Below are 23,348 nucleotides of genomic sequence, written 5' to 3'. Positions count from 1 at the left end.
GACAGAGATGCTGCTTGATATCTGCAGTGCACAGGACAGTCCCCCACAACAAAGAAGTGCCAGCTGTTGAGAAATCATGCAGTACACTAATTTAGTTACAAAGTCATTTGATCTTTCCTACAATCCCATGAAATTGGTATTGTCAGTCCTTTTTAACAAGTGAGAAAATTTAAGGATGTCATGTGACTTATCAATGATCATATTATACAGTGTTAAGCTAGAATTTTGAAATCAAGATCTCTGATGGTAAATGTTCTATCAGGTTCTCCCCTTAAATATAAATAGCCATACTTATGGTTTTATAAAAGTGATTAAGTGTCGAGAGCCAGATACTGTTGTGAGTTATTTGTGTTTAAAATAACTCTATCAGGTACTCTCCTGTTAGTAAAGATGAAGACACAGTAACTTGTCTAAGGCCACACAGCTAGTAAGTGGCAGAGTCAGGGTTCAAACCCAGGCAGTCTGGCTCCATAGCTCATACTGTTAACCACTATGTATTGCTTCACAATTTTTTTTTTTTTTTTTTGATTTGAGTATAATATTTGTTTTTATATTTAAATCTCTATTTGGGGCCAGACACGGTGGCTCACACCTGTTATTCCAGCACTTTGGGACGCCAAGGTGGATGGATTACCTGAGGTCAGGAGTTTGAGACCAGCCTTGCCAGCGTGGCGAAACCCCATCTCTACTAAAAATACCAAAAAAATTAGCTGGGCGTTGTGGCGGGAGCCTGTAGTCCCAGCTACTCTTGATTTTCCTAATTCATTTGTTGAAAAAGTAGTATCTCCTTTTTTTAAAAAAAACTGATTTAAAAGTATTACTTTAAACAATAAACTGTCATATATATTTTGGTCAATTTTTGTTTTTATTTAATTTTTCTGTTTCTTAACCAAGGGCAGATTATTTTAATTACTATAACTGTAAAACATGTAATAGGCCAGATCACTCCCCTGTATTTTTGCTTATCAGAAATGTGAGAGGTGGGAGGGGAATGGTTCCTCACATTTATTCTTTCAGTTGTATCTTTTACATTATTTGTTTAAATCCCCTTTGCCTTGTCTCCCCTCCCCCCTCAAGTCTATTAAGGTTCTACATTAATTTGTAGAATATCAATATCTTTAAACTTTGTGCTGAAATTTCCTGTTAAAGTTATTCCAGGGCATTTTTTGTTGTTACAGTCAATAATATCTTTTTTCACTTGTATTTCTTTTCTTTTTTTTTTTTTTGAGACCAAGTTTTGCTCTTGTCACCCAGGCTGGAGTGCAGTGGTACAATCTCAGCTCACTGCAACCTCCGCCTCCTGGGTTCAAGAGATTCTTCTGCCTCAGCCTCCCGAGTAGCTGGGATTACAGGTGCCCACCACCACACCTGGCTAATTTTTTGTAGAGACGGGTTTTCACCATGTTTGTCAGGCTGGTCTTGAACTCCTAATCTCAGGTGATTCACCTTCCTCAGTCTCCCAAAGTGCTGGGAATACAGGCGTGAGCCACTGCGCCTGGCCTTTCACTTGTATTTCTAAATAAAAATTACTTTGGGCCAGGCGCGGTGGCTCACGTCTGTAATCCCAGCACTTTGGGAGGTCGAGGCGGGTGGATTACGAGGTCAGGAGATCGAGACCATCCTGGCTAACGCAGTGAAACCGCTTCTCGACTAAAAATACAAAAAAATTAGCCGGGTGTTGTGGCGGGCGCCTGTAGTCCCAGCTACTCGAGAAGCTGAGGCAGGAGAATGGCGTGAACCCGAGAGGCAGAGCTTGCAGTGAGCTGAAATCCACGCCACTGCACTCCAGCCTGGGCGACAGAGCGAGACTCCGTCTCAAAAAAAAAACAAAACAAAAGTTACTTTGAAGACTGACATTTAAAGAAAAAGACATGATGTGAGAGAATGACCATGGAATTAGTGGTTGAAGAGCCAAGTGCAGAGGCTTATGATGTGGAAGGTTGCCTGCTATCTTGGAGAAATATAGCAAGGAAATCAGAGTAACTGATGGTGTCAGCTAGGAGAGTAACAAAAAATGAAGTGAAGTCAGAGAGGGGATAGAGGCGACAAATGCTGTAGGACCTTGTGGAAACCATGCAAGAAGTTTGGTTTCTATTCGTCATGAGATGAGAAGTCATTTGGAAGATTATGAGGTTCGTATGATATGATTGAGATTTTAAAACAAGGTTTACACTGATTACTGTGTTGATTGATTTGGAAGAGCCAGTAGGCGGAGGATCAGTTAGGAGGCTTGAAGAAACCCATTTGAGAAAAGATAGTGACTTGGACTAGATTGAGTGTAGTTAAGGTGGTATGAAGTGGTTGGATTCTGCCAATAGGATTTCATGACTGGGGCTGGTCACGGTGGCTCACGCCCGTAATCCCAACACTTTGGGAAGCTAACGTGGGTGGATTATCTGAGGTCAGGAGTTCGAGACCAGCCTGGCCAACATGGTGAAACCCTGTCTCTACTAAAAATACAAAAAATTAGCTGGGCGTGGTGGTGCACGCCTGTAATCCCAGCTGCTCGGCAGGCTAAGGCAGAAGAATCTCTTGAACCCAGGAGGCGGAGGTTGCAGTGAGCCGAGATCACGCCATTGCACTCCAGCCTGGGCGACAAGCAAAACTCCATCTCAAAAAAAAAAAAAAAAAAAAGAATTTCGTGATTGGATATGAGGTGTGATAAAAAGAAAGGAGTTTAGCATGAGTCTGAGAGTCTGAGGATTTAGGACTTAGGAGATAGGGAAAGAGCAGGACTCAGTTTTGAACATGTTAACTCTGAGATGCCTGTTGAGTCTAGGCTAGGCACAGTGGCCCAGGCCTGAAATCCCAGCATTTTGGGAGGCCAAATTAGGAGTATTGCTTGAAGCCAAAAGTTTGAGATTCAGCCTGGACAGTACAGTGAGAGTCTTCTGTCTCTACAAAGAGTTAGCACAATTTAAAAAAAAAACAGAAGTCTGAGATGTTGAGTGAGCAGTTAAATGTGCAAGTCTGAAATGATGTTGCTTGATTTCTTAATATTGAATGATTTTGATATTCAGAAATAAATCCCTAGTGCTCATGATATGTTTATATTTGTTGTTAATTTTGTGTTTGTCTGTTTGTTTCTTTTTGAGATGGAGTCTCACTCTGTCGCCCAGGCTAGAGTACAGTGGCGCGATCTCGGCTCACTGCAACCGCCGCCTCCCAGGTTCAAGCGATTCTCCTGCCTCAGCCGCCTGAGTAGCTGGGACTACAGGTGCCCTTCACCATGCCCGGCTAATTTTTGTATTTTTAGTCTTAGAGACAGGGTTTCACCATATTGGCCAGGCTGGTCTCAAACTCCTGACCTTGTGATTTGCCCGCCTCAGCCTCCCAAAGTGCTGGAATTACAGGCATGAGCCACCACACCCAGCCTTGTTTTTTTTCTTTTAAGAGAGTGATTCACTCTGTCTCCCAGGCTGGAATGCAGTGGACATGATCACTGTAGCTCCTCACTCCTGGGCTCAAGTGAGCCGCCTCAGCCTCCCAAATAGCTAGGGCTGCACGTGCACACCACCTGTTGTGATACTTTTTAAAATTTGTTTTCTTACTTTAATACACAATATTGTGTGTGTTCTTATTGTTTTTAACTTAAATGAATTCATGCAGATGATTTGGCATCTTGTTTCAGTGAAAGAATGTGTGTGTGTGTACACTTAAGTTTGTCTACAGGATAGATTCTTAGTGTGGATTTCTGCAACATGGGTATGAATTCAAGTTTTCTTTCAAAAATTTTCTAAAGTGTATACTTTAATAAGTATTAAATATATTTTTGGCCGGGTGCGGTGGCTCATGCCTGTAATCCCAGCACTTTGGAAGGCCGAGGTGGGCGGATCACGAGGTCAGGAGATCGAGACCATTCTGGCTAACAATGGTGAAACCCTGTCTCTACTGGAAAAAAAAAAAAAAAAAAAAAAAAAACAGAAAAAGTAGCTGGGCGTGGTGGTGGGCGCCTGTAGTCCCAGCTGCTTGGGAGGCTGAGGCAGGAGAATGGTGTGAACCTGGAAGGCGGACCCGTGCCACTGCACTCCAGCTTGGGTGACAAAGTGAGACTCCGTCTCAAAAATAAATAAATAATAAGTATTAAATATATTTTTATATACTCCTCGGGTTCTATTAATACTTTACAGTTTTTAATTAAAAAATGAAATTACTGTTTAAGTTACATGTGTACATATACCCTTTTGTCGGGTTACAAGTAGGATTCTACCCTTTATTCTATTTTTTTAATTTTTAAATTTTTTTGGAGTTGGAGTTTTGCTCTTGTCGCCCAGGCTGGAGTGTGGTGGTGCAGTCTCGACTCACTGCAACCTCTGCCTCCCAGGTTCAAGCGATTCTCTTGCCTCAGCCTTTCAAGTAGCTGGGATTACAGGTGCCCACTACCACGCCCAGTTTTTTGTGTTTTTAGTAGAGACGGGGTTTCACCATGTTGGCCAGGCTGGTCTTGAACTCCTCACCTCAGGTTATCCACCCACCTTGGCCTCCCAAAGTGCTGAGATTACAGGCATGAGCCACCATGCTTGGCCTGTTTTTTTTTATTTTTTTGAGACAGGATGTTAGTCTTTTTCCCGGGCTACAGTGCAGTGGTTATAGTGGCTCACTATAACCTGAACTCCTAGGCTTAAGTGATTGTTCTCCGTCAGCCTCCTGAGTAGCTGGGACTAAAGGCATGCAATACCATACTGGGCTAAGTTTTTTTTCTTTCTTTCTTTCTTTTTTTTTTTTTTTTTTAAAAGAGATGGAGTCTTACTGTGTTGCCCAGGCTAGTCTCTGACTCTTGGCTTCAAGCAATTCTCTCTCCTACCTCAAAGTTTTGGGATTACAGTTGTGAGCCACCACGCCAAGCCACATCTGTTGAGTTTTGTTGTTGTTGTTGTTTTGAGATTTAGTCTCATTCCGTCGCCCAAGCTGGAGTGCTGTGGTGTGATCTCGGCTCACTGCATCCTCTGCCTCCCAGATTCAAGCGATTCTCCTGCCTCAGCCTTCCGAGTAGCTGAGATGACAGGTTCCCACCACCACGCCCAGCTAATGTTTGTATTTTCGGTACAGTTGAGGTTTCACACGTGTTGGCCAGGCTAGTCTCAAACTCCTGACCTCAAGTGATCCACCTGCCTTGGCGTCCCAGTATTGACTTTGACTTAAGTGATACACTCTAGCCGTAAAATGGAATGTTAAATGTCCCATATGGAGAGCTAGTTGACGTCATGGGTCAGTTTCTAGTCTCTCTCTTCTATTTGCTGTACCTACTGGAGTGAGTTAATCTCTTTTGAATATTGAAAGTGTCAGTATAATTTTTAGATCCTAACCAATTTTCCTGAATCCTCCCACTCACCTACTCTGTGATCTCATTTTCATTTCTACCTACTTATTTCTCTTTACCTCAAAATGTCATCCTCTCCAGAAAACCAGTTCTTATTACACAGATACAGGGATTTTTTTCCCCCAAAACAATAGCAGTTAATGTTGTCTATACAAAAGTAGCATGCCTAGTTGGTATCACTCCCTTTCAGTGGTCTCTACCTCTGTGTGATTTGCCCAGTCAAACCTTTAAAAGACCTTATTTGCGTGCCACCTCTCTGTGGTTGCAATAGAATGTTGGGTGAATGTTGATAAAGACCACATTTTTCTTATATATATCTTTCTCTTGCACAAATCCATAAAAGGCTTTCGAGATGTCTCTGCTGAAAATAAATGGAGCTCTAGTAAATGTTAAGAGTTTTTGCTAGCAGAGTTTTGATGCTTTTTGTCTTTGTTCTACTACTGAGCTTGCTCCTTGGATGCCTTCTTATAGTGCCATTCAACATGCAAGTATTTTTTTTCCGGGCCTGTGTGTCCAGGTGACTTTATGAGTTAGGCTTTGGCAAATGCCATACTTGTTCGTCCTAACACTGGAATGTAGGGATCCTGCATTCAGCATGACCTGAAGTTTGCTCAAAGCATAAAATTGTAGATGTTCGGTTTTTTTTTTTTTACAGAATTCAATCTTTTGAAGACTTAAATTAGTTCATATTTAACTCTGGACTTAATGTGGAGAAGTTATCAATTATTCTGCCCACATGTGCACAAAGGAAGTTTAATGGAAATAATTTCTATCCCTTTGGAATTAATCTAACATGAAGACTATGAAAGTGAGCATTTGCTATACAAAATGTCATTTCGTTACTTAGGTATGAGCTTTGTAACAGTGGATTTTAGGCCAGGTTAAAGAGTAGTTAATAAGTTACTTACAAGTTACAAGCTTCAGGGAAGCTTGCCACCTGGCTTGAGACCACCTGAAAGTCTTTTGAAGAGGAGGTGTGAAAAGAAGAGAAGAGGTGTGGTTGGTAATTGAAGGCTCCCAGGTGGATACATTTGCTGAAGAAAGCGAGTAATGTCCCACCTGGGAATCGGGAGCCAACTATTCGCCTTAGCAGACCATGAAGGTCGTGAAAGCATGCAGATTTTATAAAGTGTTCTCAAAAAGCACAGTTTTAATATCTTTTTAAGCTGTCAGAAGTTTGATACCTAGGTAAGCACTTAGAGCTTCAAGTAGTTAGATTTCATCAATGAAAAGGAAGCAAGTTTCCTTACCCACTTTGAAGGTCAGTGTGTTAGACAAATGGAAATATTTTAACAAACTAATCAAACATCCTTTTAGTAGTATCATATAAGTATCTAGAAAGGTCTTCTCAATCTTTGGAATAACAAATGGGGAGCTGGCTTTTTATCAGATGCTGAATTGTCAGTTTTGTTTGACTTTTTTCACAGGTTCACCGGAACAGCACAATCCGCCCTGGCTGTGATGTGAATCCCTCCTGTGCATTGTGTGGTTCAGGCAGCATCAACACTATGCCTCCCGAAATTCACTATGAAGCCCCTCTGTTGGAACGTCTTTCCCAGTTGGACTCTTGTGTTCACCCTGTTCTAGCATTTCCAGATGGTAAGAAAGACCACAGACTAGAAAGTCTAATAAAAGAGACTTGAGAGGGTTCTAGGTGAAAGAAAATCAGCCAAGGTCCAGTTACAACTCAGATACTTTCAAGGTACAACTTTCATCAACCAAGTCTTCTCTTAGAATTTTACAAAAAGGCTGCAACAGATCCACCAAACCGGAAGGTGCCACTAAAAGATTGCAACTTAATATGAGATTTCCTTGTAACTCTTCAAGTAGCTAGGAGAGATCTGGGCTCAGTTGCCTCTAGCCACAGTCATCTGGTCCAGAATATGCTTAGTATATCTTTAAAAATGTTTTGTCTAGGCCAGGCGTAGTGGCTCACGCCTATAATCCCGGCACTTTGGGAGGCTGAGGCGGGCGGATCACCTGAGGTCAGGAATTCTAGGCTAGTCTCTACTAAATGCGAAAAATTAGCCAGTCGTGGTTGTGCCTGCCTGTAATCCCAGCTACTTGGGAAGCTAAGGCAGGAGAATTGCTTGAACCTGGGAGGCAGAGGTTACAGTGAGCCAAGATTGCGCCAGTGCACTCCAGCCTGGATAACAGAGCAAGACTCCATCTCAGAAAAGAAAAGTTTTGTCTGTGTGTGCCATGATATAAAGTAGGATAGCAGTGTTCTAGGAGAATATCTTCATACTGGCATTTATGTGGTAACATGACAGCTTTGCAGGGTGTAGATAAGCACAACTCTTCATTGTTAGCTTGTACTGGCTTTAGAAAGTTTGCCTACCTGTTAAATCTGTGTCTGACAACCCTCCTTTCCCACCTCCCTTCCCATACCTGTACCTCTCCCACTTGACAAAAGAAGAGCATTCCTCTTGGCCATATTGAATCTCACTATGGGTCTTGCCCCAGATTGTAAAAATCTTGAGGCCAGGTGTTGTGGCCCACGTCTTTAATCCTGTCACTTTGGGAGACCGAGGCAGGCAGATCACTTGAGTTCAGGAGTTTGAGACCAGATGCGGTAGCTCACGCTTGTAATCCCAACTTTGGGAGGCCAAGACGGGCAGATCACAAGGTCAGAAGTTCGAGACCAGCCTGGCCAACATGGTGAAACCCCATCTCTACTAAAAATACAAAAATTAGCTGGGCGTGGTGGCACATGTCTGTAATCCCAGTTATTCGGGAGGAGAATCGCTTGAACCTGGAGGCAGAGGTTGCAGTGAGCCAAGATCACGCCATTGCACTCCAGCCTGGAGACAGAGCAAGACTGTCTCAAAAAAAAAAAACAAATAAAGAGATCATTTCTAAGAGTTCTCAGCACCTGAAGGAGAATCTCCCAGGTATTAAGTAAAAAGGTTTTGAGTTTTAAAAATAAAATGAAGATAGAGATAACTCAGGAGTTCTATCAACCAAGTTTTCTCTTAGAATTCTCCAAAAAGACTGCAACGGATCTACCAAACCAGAGGGTGCCACTAAACGATTGCAACTAATTGACAGTTGATCAAACATTAGATAATTGTAATCCCCTGTTGTGCATCTGTTCTTCAAATGATTGCATTTCTGGCCACCTAAATCCAGTAGATACCGGGATTTTTGGCTTTTGTTACCAAAGCCCCCTCTGACTGTGATAAGGATGTGGTGTAATATTCCTGCGGCTGTGTGATTTCTTGTAAGAGAAAGGAAACAGAAAACCTGGAACACATGGATAGTCAGCAGTTGGTGGAACAGTAAATAAACTTGAACACAATGAGTGGAAAACACTAAAACATTTTCCTGTGTGTTTCAGATTCCAGAGTCACTGAGTTTTACCTTCCCCTGCCATTGGATTTATATAGCCCATGTAACTGCAGTTACTATGTGTATAGCATTTTACAGTTTACATATATATATATATATATATATATATATATATATATACTCTTCTCATACTTGTCTCATTTGCTGCTTTCAATTTTTTTTTTTTTTGGAGACCGTTTCGCTGTGTTGCCCAGGCTGGAGTGCAATGGTGCAATCTCGGCTCACTGCAACCTCCGCCTCCCAGGTTCAAGCAATTCTCCTGCCTCAGCCTCCTGAGTAACTGGGACTACAGGCACATGCCACCACACCCAGCTAATTTTTGTACTTTTAGTAGAGACGGGATTTCATCATATTGGCCAGGAGGGTCTCGAACTCCTGACCTCATGATCCACCCATCTTAGCCTCCCAAAGTGCTGGGATTACAAGCATGAGCCACCGCACCTGGCTTTTTTTTTGGGACAGAGTCTCACTCTGTCATTCAGGCTAGAATGCAGTGGTGTGGTTTTTGGCTCATTGCAGCATTGGCCTCCCAGGATCAGGTGATGGTCCCACTTCAGTGGGTAGCTGGGACTGCAGGTGCATACCACGATGCCTGGCTAATTTTTTGCATTTTTAGTAGAGAAGAGGTTTCCCCATGTTGCCCATGCTAGTCTCAAACTCTTGGGCTCAAACAGTCCACCTATCTTGGCTTCCTAAATTACTGGGATTATAGGCATGAGCCACCATGCCCGGCCCAGAAATTTTGTAAGGTGTTACTTCAGTTTTAGTGCTCAAGGAACAGGCTTGGTAAGGTTGTGGCTTACCTAAAACTAAATGGCTGATGAGTTTGAATGCCGTCACAGTTCAGACCCAGATATCTGATGCCTGTCCTTCCTTTGGCTATATTTCAAGTTCCTTTCCAGACAGATTATTAAGAGAAGTCAGATTTTTACCCTTTTCAGGATTCTGGCTACAGACAGCACCACCAGGAAGACTTAGGAACATTTGTTGGGTTACTCTCTGAAATACGGTGTTGAACTGTACAGTCTCATACTTGAAGGACAGGAAACCCTGACACTTAAGCGCACTCATTGGATATCACCTGCTAAACACAACAGTCATTTCTTTATCAACAGCATTACCACATACAGTTGCAAATAATCTCCCCCACCCTCAAATATACCCAGACCGTGTGTCTCTCAGCTCCTATTCCATTATTTAGCATCTCTACTAAGAGGTTCTATTTCCTTTGAACACTTTCTGTCTTGCTGACTGCAGGACACTATAGATCTGACGTCATTGCTGCCCTACCGCATACCTTAGACGTCCCACACTATCATTCCAGGCAACTACAGGCAGCAATGAGGGGGAATGGAAAGGATAGGGAACACTCCCCCTTTTCTGATCTTTATGATTTTTATTTTCCTTCATCTAATCCTATTTGTTTTTCTGTCTATGTCTCACACACATACAAAGAGCTTCTAACTATGGCCCTGGGGTTTGGATGAAAAAGTTCGTCATTAAATTTTCCTTATGAGACTATGGTGACAGAGAGAGATTTTTTTTTTTTACATGTAGGCTCTATTGACTACTGTATTTGCCTGTGGATTAACTACACCTCAGTTGGTTGACCTGAAGACCTGATTACCATATCTAATATTGTTCCTGTTGGAATAATTCTGCTTTGATCCAGACAACTGTCACATTCAGAATGCAATCCATTTGGAAATCAGAAGATTCCCATGGTTGCAGAGATAGCCAACTCCAAAGGGCACCATTCACATAATATCCTGTGTAAATAACACACCCCCTGAAGTATTGGGATTCCTTGTACATCATTGTATAGCAGTGAGTAACAGTGAAGGCTAGCAGCTTGGCATACTACTGTGTGGGTCAAACATTTGTGTGGTAGATTTTACTACTGGGCCACCCTTTATAACCTCTTCTGTAGAAGATGTTTAAAAGTGGCAGGATTTCCCACCTTTTTTTTTTTTTTTTTTCATAAGAAGATTAAAAATTATTTTGACTCAATTCCTGTGTATGGTTAGTTACATTTATACCAAACATAAATGCAGGAAATTGTTTGAATGTGATACTTAGCTATTCACAGATTTTTTTAAAAGTAGTTTTAATGCTTTTTCCTAACCAGTTTGTGTAGTTTGTTAGAATGACAACAGCCAACTGCTGCTCTTCATCATGGAGTTGTGCCTTGCACCTTGACTGTACCCCAGCCACTTTTCATTAAGTGTGTGTAGGTGATAGAAATTGAGGGACTGTGTTACAGCCAACTCTACGCCTGGCTGTGGAAGGTGGAGAGACTAGGATGTAATAACCTATTAGTATTCCAGCAGGAAGGGGGCTTTGTTTTACCACCTCAAGTAATCAAGTCCAGTTAATCCTTAGTTGGAAATGTAGAGGATATATAACCTTGGAGAACAGCTTGTTAACTTTGTAAAAGGGGCTTAATAAGAGCACCACCTGCTGGCCATGAAGATCTATGGTATTTTGAGAGAACTTGCCAAACCCTGCATATGAGGCTACGGCAACTTCCCAGCAGGAGGAAGAAGTGAGCATTACAAAATACCCAGAAAAAGTGCGCCTGAGAAAATGGTGGAAAGTAAGGAGCCAGACAGCCAGGTGAATCATGGAATGTCAGACCCTAGTCATCCTGAAGTCAGGGTCTTCTCATTCATCTTTCATTTTGTTTGAGGAAACAATAACTTAAGGATGACATTAGTAATTCATCTTATTTTCCTGTTACTTACCTGACAAGGATCTGCACCCTGTTCTCTGAAAATAGCAGTTTACATATGTGGGTATGGAATGTAGGAGAATGGATGTAGGAGAATGGGTATGGAATGTAGCTGAATGGATCTCTGGTGGGTTCTCTTCCATTTCATACCCCTTTCTTTGCTTACTTTCAGGTCCCGTATGCAGTCTCTTTTAGATTTTTAACTCTTTACAAAACCTACGTATTATCACTTATTAGTATGTGAATTCGACCAGCAATTCCTAAGAGATTTTTTTTTTCTTTGACTGGGGGATTTAACTGGGTTCCTGTTCACTCTTAACATGGAAGCAATTAAAAGGCAACACAGCAAACATCTAACAAAGTCTACCAGCTGGAGTTCCTTAAACTATTTATACTGGGTTTAAAGAGGAATTGCTCTTGATTCTGCTTAAAACGTCAACTCGAGAGCGCAAGGTAGTGTTCCATGACTTGAGTTCTACAATGTGCCAACTTGCACTTAAGAGCATTTAGCTGAGAGGAAGGGTTTAGGAGTAAAGTTCCAGTTGAAGAGTCATTGACTCAACATGTTAGAGTTAAGAGACTCATAGCAGTCATATAATCTAGCAGTAACAAATAGATGTCCTTTCTTGTGCCTACTTAAATGATAGTAACTGTCTGGAGTTATTTAATGTATTGTTTGGGAAGAATCTGAGGTCTCCAGTACAACAGGAAAGACAGCTGTGTTTGGAGCGGAGGGTTACAGAATGAATGCTAGAATGTTGCCAGCCCTGATCTAGCCCCACCGCCTCATTTCACAAGTAGAACGAAAGTCCGGCCGAATGATTTGTTGTTGCTTTCTCCTTCTACTCAGACATAGAACCAGGACCTGAATCCAGGCCTACTTGTTTCTAGTCATTGCTGTTTTCACTATAAATCCATGCTTTTGGAGTCCCATTACATATATACACAGCCGTTGCCAAGTGGGAGTAGCTCTTCTGCTGACAAAAGGGTATTGTGGGATGGACAGGAAGTGACCTCCTCTCCTTTCTTGAGCCTCTTTTATACATTCCAGCTCAGCCCAGCTTTCAGATTGTTCTAGAGGGCTGAGTGCTTCTAGACAATGCTTTATTTCCTAGGATTTGGTATAGCTGAGTTTGTTTTTAAGTGTGGAAAAGAATGATTATGAGAAACATTTGAGAAGACAGCACTGTCCTCAGAGACTGTGTCCTTACACTTGGACAGGTAGCAAATGTTTGTTTTGATTAAAACTTTAATAGTTTTCCTAATTTGTTTCACAGTCATAAGGCCCAGTAGTCTATTCTTAGAGAAACCATGGAGCTGAGGCTGCTTACCCTCTGGGAAAAATCATCCCTGAGAATATTAGCTTTTTTGTTTTGTTTTTTTCCAACTCAGATTTTTATTCCAGTCCTGGAAGGCCTAACATTCAGTGTCATGAAATTCGTCATCTATACCATAGGCAGGAGTGGCTAAATTTCTTTTACTCTGCAGAACTGACTTGGAAAATATTTTGTACTGTCTGTTTGTTGGGAGTAATTTGAGAAATAATTGACTTTACCACAGAATCCCCCCCATCCTCTGGGTCAGTGAAGTAGCCTCAGGGTATATTGTCTAAGAGTATGGGCTTTAGGGTTGTATAATCCTGAGTTTGAAAGTTGGTTGTTAACTCGTTAAACTGTGTAACCTTGGACATAGTTAATGCACCTTTCTGCATCTGTTCCCTATCTTTAAGTATAATGGTGCTTGCCTCATGGAACTGTTACGAAGATTAAGTGGCACACACATGATATACACAGTGCCTGGCAGATAATAATGGGTTCAGTAATGTTAATTTAGACGTTTCTTCTCTGCCTTTTTACCCCCAGTTCAGATTGAGCGTATCCTCTATGCTCTATGGGAGCCAAAACCCCATAAGCTTTTAGAAAATATATTAAACAGTATAAATTTCTAGTAGTTCTAGAAGACATGCTGTCAGTGACTGGAATTTGTACTTATTTTTGAAAGATGGATAAAGACAAGATGACTGTGGAGAAATAAATAGAAAAATAGCCCAAATCGCATGCCAGGAGTAAGTTGCTGTGAGGTGGGAACTGCTTAGAAGGAGATTTTTGACCCAGAAGTAGTGATAGGACCTAGGCATTTGGGTGATAAATTTGGACTCATTTTGGAATAGCTGAGTTAGATTGTCCTCTCCTGTCCTCTTACGCCACCAGAGCCTTCTTCCTTCAAGTAGTGGTGTTTCATTCTATTCTGTAGCAGTGGATAGGGACTCTAGCGGGAACTTCTGAGCATGCCCCAGGTGGTTACTGATTCCCAGGAGGAACTGGGAGGTGAGGAAAAATGTGCTGGCCTTCAGATTTAAATATTCCTGGAAAGCTTTGTAGAAACCTGAAAATAGACTCACACTGCTATCCATTGTGGTGAAATGTCAGAATATTGAAAACATAAAAAGGAAAATCTAAAAGTTATACACCAGCACCAGAGGTTCCAGTCAGAGTAATAGGCAAGAAGTAAACAAAGGAATACAGATTGGAAAGAAAAGGTAAAACAGTCTCCATTTGTAGATGACGTACTTATGTCTATAGAAAATCCTAGTGAATAAACAAGAAAAAACCTATAACGAAGTAGTTTCACAGGCTACAAGGTCATTATATAGCAGTTTATTGTGTTTCTGTATACTAGTAATGAAGAACTGGAAATTAAAATTTTAAAAGGTACTATCTTTAATCATTTCCATCTGAGACTGTCAGCCTGGCCTTCGCTGTCCATATTTCTATCAGTATTTTGGTCAAAACCATTTAACAAGTCTCTTAAGAAGTTCTGAACTTTCCCTCATCTTCCTGTCGTCTTCTGAACCCCTGCAAACTCTTCCAACTTCTGCCCATCAGAAAACATTAATTCTTAGGAATAAACCTAACAAATTGTATTTAAGAGTGGTATGTCAAAAATAACTAAACACTGCCAAGAGAAAATCAAGACAAACCTAAATAAATGGAGAGAGAGATGCCACGTCAGTAGTAGATTGAAAGATTCAGTGTTGGTGGTGGAACAGATGGAAGTTCTCCCGAAATTGATCTGTAGAGTCAGTGTAATACCACAAGTTTTTTTGTTGTTGTTTTTTGCAAAAGCTTAAAAGGCAAAAACCAGACCACCTACAAGTAAGAAAGAAACCGATTTCCTCTTAAATACAGCACTGGATATTAGAATACATGGAAGAATAGCTTTAAATGTTTGAGAGGAAAATGGTTTAAATCTAGAAATTCCTTTCCTAAAGGAATTACTCAAGGATATATTCTTGGAAAAAATCTAAGAAAATGGAAAGATAAGAAACAGCATAAAAAATTCAGTCCAAAAGATGCTGATTTGTGATATTGAACATTAACTAGTCAGCTGAAAATCCCTGGGAATCTCATGATGGGAATTGGCGGAGCTGCAGAGGAAGGAAGGAGAATGGTATGTAGTTCTTATTTGGAGAGAGGCTGTAGTACTCAGTACAGTGCCTTTTAACGTAGATAATGAATATTGTTGAATAATTGCATCCAGATTAACTCTATATTGATGGAAAAGAAGTAGGCTTAAATATGTTTTTAAATCTCTAGAATAGAAACAGGATGTTTTCAAACAAACAATGACACAAGAACAAAAACTCCATCAACCAAAACAAAAAGGTGTTTTGTTTTTTTCCCCCTTGGGACTTGAAAGTAAAAAGCAAAAGTGACCTGCTTACAAATAGAATGAATGACCTTCAGTAATGTTCACATAAACAGATCTTTCGTATGACAGCACTTGCCCTGCCAAGTGTCAGGCCACTGGGCAAATAAAAGGAGGGTGGAGTGTAGGTCTTGAACACTAGAGAGGCCAGGTGTTTGGACTAACCTGTAGCATTTTATGTTTCTTGCAGATGTTCCCACAAGCCTGCATTTCCAGAGCATGCTGAAATCTCAGTGGCAGAACAAGCCTTTTGACAAAATCAAACCTCCCAAAAAGTTATCGCTTAAGCACAGAGCACCCATGCCGGGCAGTCTGCCAGATCCAGCTCGTAAGGACAGGCACAAATTGGTCAGCTCCTTCCTAACAACAGCCAGTAAGTGTCAGGGAGTCAGGAAGTCCCCCAGAGTATCAGTGACTTTTCATTCCTTTTATATTCTCAAATTTGTAGTTTGCATGCATGTTGGGGGTGGGAGAGGCAGTTGACTGACACAAATTCAGCTCACAGTGACTGCTTCTGCTTGTCTTGGATGCTCTCAGATGGACTTCGGGAGCTATTCTAGACACCATGGATCTTGGAGCAAGACCCAAAATGCTCAGTGAACAGCCAGCAATGGCATAGCATTGGGTTCATCTACGGTCAGGTGTCTTCTGTATCCTGGTGACATGTTTCTCTGGTTCTGGGCTCCCTGTGCCTATCCTAGCCATTGTGCAAATTACTAGAAACTTCAGTCCTGAAGGACTGTCCTGCTGCCCTGGGTATACAACATTGGCCTAGAGAGAACTCGAGAGCTTGGAACTCAAATAAGAAAATATTTGAGAGGACATATTTCACAGCTCTTTTTCTGTTCCCCTCTTCAGAGCTGTCCCATCACCAAACCCGGCCTGACAGGACCCACAGGCAGCACTTAGACGATGTGGGGGCCGTGCCCATGGTGGAACGAGTGACAGCGCCAAAAGCAGAGCGCTTGCTCAACCCACCGCCACCCGTGCATGACCCAAACCACAGCAAAATGAGATTGCGAGACCATTCATCTGAGAGAAGTGAAGGTAGGGCCAGGCCCGTGGCACCTCTACCTGCAACTGCACCTGCTCAGGGCTTTCTGGGGCAGCCTAGGCTTCTCTTAATTGCCCCCAGCTTTGTCCTTCACTTTCTAGGAAGGCAGAGTAGAGGGACGCTACTGCTTCTAAATGCAGGTCACTTCTTAACTGCTACAGCAACCTCTGCCCTGCCGCTACTTCCCACAACTAGTGTGCTTCACCTTTTTATCCTCTAGGCATAGAAAACATTTTTGCCTTTAGTATGTATTGCTGCCATTCCAAGCTTGTGTTAGAAGTAACGCTGGTTAAGATAGCCATGTATTTCTCTTTTCTGTTGACTTCTGCAGTGTTGAAGCATCACACAGACATGAGCAGTTCGAGCTACTTGGCAGCCACCCACCATCCTCCACACAGTCCCTTGGTGCGACAGCTCTCCACCTCCTCAGACTCCCCTACACCCGCCAGCTCTAACTCACAGGTTACAGCCAGCACATCGGTAAGTACCTGTGTGCAGTTGGCCGGACACCCCCTCTGCAGGTCACAGCTCACTCAAGTGGCTCCAGAGGACAGTGTGAGGGTGGGTTATAAAGCCCAGGGCATTTATAGGAACTCAGCTCATCATGATGTATATATGTATGTCTGTACCATTTTTAAGTCAAAGTCATGGTACTTGACCTTCTGTTGTTTTTCTTGAGTTTTTCATAGTAGAGATGGATTTATGCTGAGCCATCCATAGAAAGCTTGATGCAGGGACAAACTCTTAAGGTGATATGTGACTATTCAAGATCTGTTGGACTAAGTTTCACAGAGGACTCAACAATTCCATGGCCCTAATCCTGTTGGCCCAAGAAGTGAACATGAGAGGAGGGGTAGAGGGGAGATTCCCATAGGCATTGGAAGCAGTGTTTGATTTCCTTGGTTTTACTTTCCGGGTGAGTGGAGGTGAAGTACTGAGAATAAACACTAGGCTTGAGGGTACCAGAAGAGAAGGGAAGGGAGAAGGCAGAGTCCATGCTTTTTAGGTATACAGAGCAGAATTACAGATCCAGCAGGCCCCCATGGCAGGACATTTGGTGTGCACACACCAGATTTTACAATAGCACACTCCATTTGGAAGCAGTTTGCACAGCTATTCCAGAGACATTTCCTTTAATTTCATTCTAATATTCCTCAAGTGTGCCCTCTTTGAACATATATACCTGTAGCTGCTCTGTACCTACTCAAAAGGTCCTTTTTGTATAATAATTATAATGTAATGGTAAATGTAAAACTCTATAACTATAATGTTTATTGAACACTTAGTACATGCCCGTGATCAGTGATTTACATGTGTTACATGTTACAATGCCTTTTGAGATGTAGGTTAGTACTGTGGATTTTGTTTTGTATGCGTGAAAACTGTAAAGGCAGCTTGTGAGGGTTATAATTATGATTCAAACTCAGGCAGCCTGACTGTAGAGCCAGCTCTTTTAACATTACACTACACAGGCTAAACGTGGGTGAGGGTATTGCAGAGGCAACTTAGGAAGTTCCTTCACAGCCTAGATCAGGAAACTTCCAAGCTCATAAAATGGACTCAGTAGGCTCCTGTGATCAGGTAGGAATTCACATTGTTCTCTCTTTGCTGTTACAAATCAATCTTTTCCAAATGGTTTCTTTGCTCTTCCCCTTTCTTTATCCCCCTCAGCCACAAATTTTATCTAAATAGGTGTGTAGTGTCCCTCACATACTCAGTTATCCAGCAGCAAAGAGTTTCAGTATTTATAAAAGAGAGTCTAAACTAATTCTGATAGAAAATCTGAAGTCAGAGATTCAGGACTTAGTGAGCACTTCAATATTTGTGTGTCTGGAGAATGTTAAATTAGGCCTGGATCACTTGAAATTTTTACTATTTATTGAGTAAAAATTTTGTGTATAGCCCTATGCTAACCCCTGAGGCTCTCAAAGACTCTAGATTTATGTAAAAGAAGATAGGCCAGGCGCAGTGGCTCACACCTATAATCCCAGCACTTGGGGAGGCGGCTGAGGCGGATGGATCACTTGAGGTCAGGAGTTCAAGACCATCCTGGCCAATAAGGTGAAACCCCATCCCTACTAAAAATACAAAAATTAACTGGGCATGGTGGCAGGCGCCTGTAGTTCCAGCTACTGTAGAGGCTGAGGCAGGAGAATCACTTGAACCGGGAAGTGGAGGTTCCAGTGAGCGGAGATCAAGCCATTGCACTCAAGCCTGGGCGTCACAGTGAGACTCTATCTCAAAAAAAGAAAATTGGTTCTGGACCTCCCGTAGATAGCAAAATCTATAGTTGCTCACGTCCCTAATATAAAATGGCACAGTATTTGCATATAGTGTATGCATATGCTTTAAATCCCATATACTTAAAATCGTCTCCAGATTACTGATAATACCTAATGCAGTGTAAATGTTATATAAATAGTATGCTGTATTGTTTAAGGAATAATGACAAGAAAAATCTGTACCTGTTCAGTACAGACACAATTTCCTCCCCCCCCCCCAAATATTTTCAATCCACAATTGGTTGAACCCATGGATACAGAGGGCCAGCTGTCCTTGAAATCAGGGAAAGAAGGCCACTGGAGAAAGGTAGGGAGGAGGGGGAGTGTTTGAGTGCTTCCCAAAAGCCAGTAGCTGCATCAGAATCACCTCAGCAGCTTTAAAAAAACAAAACAAACCAACCAAACACTTCTAAAGATCTGATTTGTTGCTGGGTGTGATCTTGCATGCTTATAGCTCCAGCTACTCAGGAAGATCTCTTCGGCCCAGGAGATTGAGTCCAGCCTGGGCAATACAGTGAGACCTCATCTCTTAAACAAACAAAAAGATTGTGATTTTATAAAAGAGCAGGGGGAGTCCTAGAACCTTTTTTTTTTTTTTTTAAATACTCCTTAATCTTGCTTCTGATATACAACCAAGTTTGGGAATCAGTTTTATTCTCATCACCTGCTCTCTATCTCTGGCTCTAAATAGGAGATACTAGTTAATTTACACCAAATGAGTAGCTGACAGAATTGGGGGTGTGTCTAGGCGGAGGATGACATACAGAGCCAATTGAACCATCCCACAACCTGCTCCACTATCTTTTTCTGGAAGGTTCTAACAATAAGCCCAGGAAGTTTCAGGGAAAGTATATACCTGTTTCTGCCAGCAGTTTCACATTTATTCACATTTATACTGGGAAGGCTGTCTCTCTTGAGGCTTTCTTAAGATGCATTTCTTGTAGTGGGATGTATAATTGCAGCAGAGATCTGGCAGTGGCAGAGGTCTCTGGGTATGAGATCATTAATCCTCAGCTACAGAACTCAGGCAAGATTCCCAAAAGTCTGTTTAACCATTTTGGTTAACCAGATATCCTAAATTTCTGAGGTCACTGACAGTCATCTAATTTGATAGAGAAAGAAATTGAAGTGAAAAGGGCATTGTGGTCATCTGAAATTATAAATGACAGTGACTGAAACTCTGGCCCAGGAAGTGCTGACTTTCAACATTCTCTGAGAATGTCCTAAGATGATAGGATGAATAAATTGTATCTCACCCTCCAGGAACAGAGGATAGAGTGGTTAGTTGTAGGGGACTTCTTCCTCCACCAACCCCTTCCCTGTGGGCTGACCACACTTAGTGGTTTAGGTGTAAATGCAGCCTCTTAGGTGTTTTCCAGCTGTTTTGTTGCCATGACAGCGTGTTTGTTATGCCACTGTTTCACTCTGGCCTCTCACAGCTCAGTTGCTAGTTTCTGTTTCAGGATAGGGTATTAACTATCTGGGCAGCAGCAGGTAGTAGACTTTTTCTTCCATCCAAGAGACTTAAGCCATTTAGTTCCCTGGTCTCCCAGCTACTGTAGATGCCTACCTCTGCCTCTGATATTCGATCCTTGGAAGTCTTATTTTTCTTAAGAGTTTGGTCTTCTCAACTTCCTATAGAAGCAAATTTCCTTTCACCAGGAATGTGAAGTATAGTCAGGTTCTCCTCTTCAGTTTCCCTCCATTCATCTCCTTTGATACAGCTAGAAAGCTCTCAGATGTTTCCCCAAGAATCACCAAAAGGGGGGAAATCACATAAAGACTGAGCAGATGGTGGGTGCAGATTTAGCTGAAGAGTTCAGATCTTCGAGAAGGAGGTGCATTCATGACAACCAAGGTTAGATGATCTATTGAGATCGGCCTACCCTTTGGGCATCTTTCAGGATAAGCTTTCAAGCATTGCTTTTTGGGGAGGGGCCACTATGAGTCTCAAGTCATAAATGGGGATAAAGGAGGGAAATGAGGATTGTAAAAGGAGAGGTGGTTAATAGAGGTGTATATGGAGTAGAAACCCCAACAGTTAAGATCCCAGGTACCCACCCCTATGAAATTTACACATGAGCCCTTGAAGGAAGAGGGTGACCAGTGGGACTTATGAATAGGAATAACTCCTCACGACCACCTAGTATTTCTCCGCAAGGTTTTTGCTGTTGAAGACTGACTCCTAGGGTGGGAGCAGCTCCTATGGTCACTGCTCAGCTTCAACCCAAGGACCCAGATGCCTGGTTATTGGTGATCCTGCTTTAAGTCTTAGATGAATGATTTGATGTCTGTAAAATTGTACCTCCCTTTTAAACTTAATTTTTATCTTACAGCAGCAGCCAGTTAGGAGGAGAAGGGGAGAGAGCTCATTTGATATTAACAACATTGTCATCCCAATGTCTGTTGCTGCAACAACTCGCGTAGAGAAACTGCAATACAAGGAAATCCTTACTCCCAGGTAGAAGCTCAGAATAGTTGGTCCCTCTCCCCATTCTTCCTGCTATTGCCCTTTTTCCCTGTTCTCTTCTGACCTAGACTTGGGCCCTTGTCTTTGGTTCTGTCTTCTCATTAAGAGAAATTCTATCTGATAAGAACAAAATTATTTATGTATATAGTTTTCTCTCATTCCATTATAGGAATACACCAAACAAGCCAGCAGTCACAGCCTGGTAGGCCACTCACTCACTGGTCTAGAGACAGGTTTTGTCAACACATACAGTATGTTTTAAAATACTGAATTTGGCCGGGTGCGGTGACTCACGCCTGTAATCCCAGCACTTTGGGAGGCCGAGGCGGGTGGATTACAAGGTCAGGAGATCCAGACCATCCTGGCTAACATGGTGAAATCCCGTCTCTACTAAAAAAAAATACAAAAAAATTAGCTGGGCATGGTGGTGGGTGCCTATAGTCCCAGCTACTTGGGAAAATGGCGTGAACCTGGGAGGTGGAGCTTGCCGTGAGCAGAGACCGTGGGCCACTGTGCTCCACCCTGGGCGACAGAGCGAGACTCCGTCTCAAAAAAAAAAAAAAATACTGAATTTGTTGTCAACATCAAAGCAGGATTTCACATAAAAATTTTTGTTTCCGGCTTTTGTTGCCAAACAGAAGATTAGGCAACCCTGGATGTGCATTTCCAGATGGGAGCAATCAGCTGGTCCTGAACAGTGGTGGTCCCCTTTAAACAGGTTTCTTTTCTTGAGTTTGTCACAGTCTCTCAGCCTCAGCCCTACCCTAAGCCGCTTCTCTCATTTCTGGCCTTTGCGGGCATTTGAGTAGGTGGCCAATTTCACAGGCCTTGATGGGGTAAGGAGACTGAGCTGTGATAGAGCAGAGTCTACCTGGCAGAGAGCAGTGTCACCCACGGGTGCAGGATTCTCATCCTTGCATGGACACTTTGACCCTGCCCCTGGTTGTAGCCTGCTTGCCGTCTCATGATTGTCTACTCTTGGTTTTGCAGCTGGCGGGAGGTTGATCTTCAGTCTCTGAAGGGGAGTCCTGATGAGGAGAATGAGGAGGTAATGGCCTGGTTCTTCTGTTAGAAGAACACGTGTGTACACATGCGCGCGCACACACACACACACGAGTGCACACACACTAAATGGCCTCAAGACCTGTGGATGTCAAGTGCAAGCTCCTTGTATTCTCTTGTGACCGGGAAGAACCTAGAATGGGGTGGGGCTGGTTCTTAACTCCTGGAGAAAAGACGAGATCGATGAAGCTGCTCTATTGCAGATTGAAGACCTATCTGACGCAGCTTTCGCCGCCCTGCATGCCAAATGTGAGGAGATGGAGAGGGCACGGTGGCTGTGGACCACGAGTGTGCCACCCCAGCGGCGGGGCAGCAGGTGATGGGGCAGGCATGGGTCCCCGGGGCCTGTGGAGAGAGGGTGGACAGGGAGTTTGGGCCCTACTTGAGTCTGTGGAATTGCTACTGCCTCTTGGTTGCTCATCATACTCATCTACTGGCAGTGGCAAAGAGCTCAGAAGTTCCTTGGTGTTTGTTGGAACTGGTGGAGATACAAGGAGCCAAGTGCTGGATCCTTGCTGAGGAGTCACTGTTCAATTCTGATGAATTCCCATGATCTGTGGCATTTGGAAGACAGTTGGGGGGTCTTAGTGATTCAACCAGGGGAGCTTGGAAGGCCTCACCCCAAGTTAACCTTCCTTTGGACAGTGGCTTTGTGATGTCACTTGAAGAAACTGCCCCTCTTAACGTCCATCACTCCCCTGTCTCCATTTATTGTTAACAGTGGCAGAAACCCTTGGGATTCTCAAGTAGAAAGTTTTGCGAACTCTTGTTTTACTTTTTTTTCTTTGACTACAGTTTTCAAAGCCTACAGGAATCTCCCTAACTTCCTGAATTCACTAGACACTTTGCTATGGACTCGCCCGTTGCACTGTTCAGCCGTGCTTTTTTCTTGGGATGGTAGATGTTGTATACCTACCCCTCCAGAGAGTAGTGGAAAGAAATGAGAGTTGCTGGATCCTAAGGAAAATCTGTTGGTCTTTGTTTGCCTCAACTCCTCCAGTGGGGATGCTTTTTTCATGCCCTTTTCATGCCCTTTACCCCCATAAGTAAACATTTCCCAGGCACTCAGATTTGCATTCCTTGGTGTACAGGTCCTACAGGTCATCAGACGGCCGGACAACCCCTCAGCTGGGCAGTGCCAACCCCTCCACCCCCCAGCCTGCCTCCCCTGATGTCAGCAGTAGCCACTCTTTGTCAGAATACTCTCATGGTCAGTCCCCTAGGAGCCCCATTAGCCCGGAACTGCACTCAGCGCCCCTCACCCCTGTGGCTCGGGACACTCCGCGACACTTAGCCAGTGAGGATACCCGTTGTTCCACGCCAGAGCTGGGTCTGGATGAACAGGTAAGGGACATAGCCCTTGGGTGGGG

General features: G+C 42.8%; 1 protein-coding gene across 1 annotated transcript in view; it reads left to right on the top strand.

Annotated features, from left to right (window-relative positions):
* The window catches only part of LOC116270966 (KAT8 regulatory NSL complex subunit 1-like), a 68,720-nt gene that overhangs the window by 43,253 nt on the left and 2,119 nt on the right, over window positions 1–23,348 (top strand). The window contains exons 6-13 of the mRNA XM_031656969.1: window positions 6,748–6,919; window positions 15,301–15,483; window positions 15,969–16,157; window positions 16,496–16,644; window positions 20,786–20,907; window positions 21,907–21,964; window positions 22,182–22,294; window positions 23,070–23,322. Of these exons, the coding sequence (XP_031512829.1) occupies window positions 6,748–6,919; window positions 15,301–15,483; window positions 15,969–16,157; window positions 16,496–16,644; window positions 20,786–20,907; window positions 21,907–21,964; window positions 22,182–22,294; window positions 23,070–23,322 (1,239 nt within the window). The remainder of the gene's footprint in view (window positions 1–6,747; window positions 6,920–15,300; window positions 15,484–15,968; window positions 16,158–16,495; window positions 16,645–20,785; window positions 20,908–21,906; window positions 21,965–22,181; window positions 22,295–23,069; window positions 23,323–23,348) is intronic.

This window comes from Papio anubis, chromosome 17 (assembly GCF_008728515.1).
Source record: "Papio anubis isolate 15944 chromosome 17, Panubis1.0, whole genome shotgun sequence".
NCBI lineage: Eukaryota > Metazoa > Chordata > Mammalia > Primates > Cercopithecidae > Papio > Papio anubis.
Note: the sequence above shows the minus strand (reverse complement) of the source record. Positions and strands in the feature narration are given on the sequence as shown.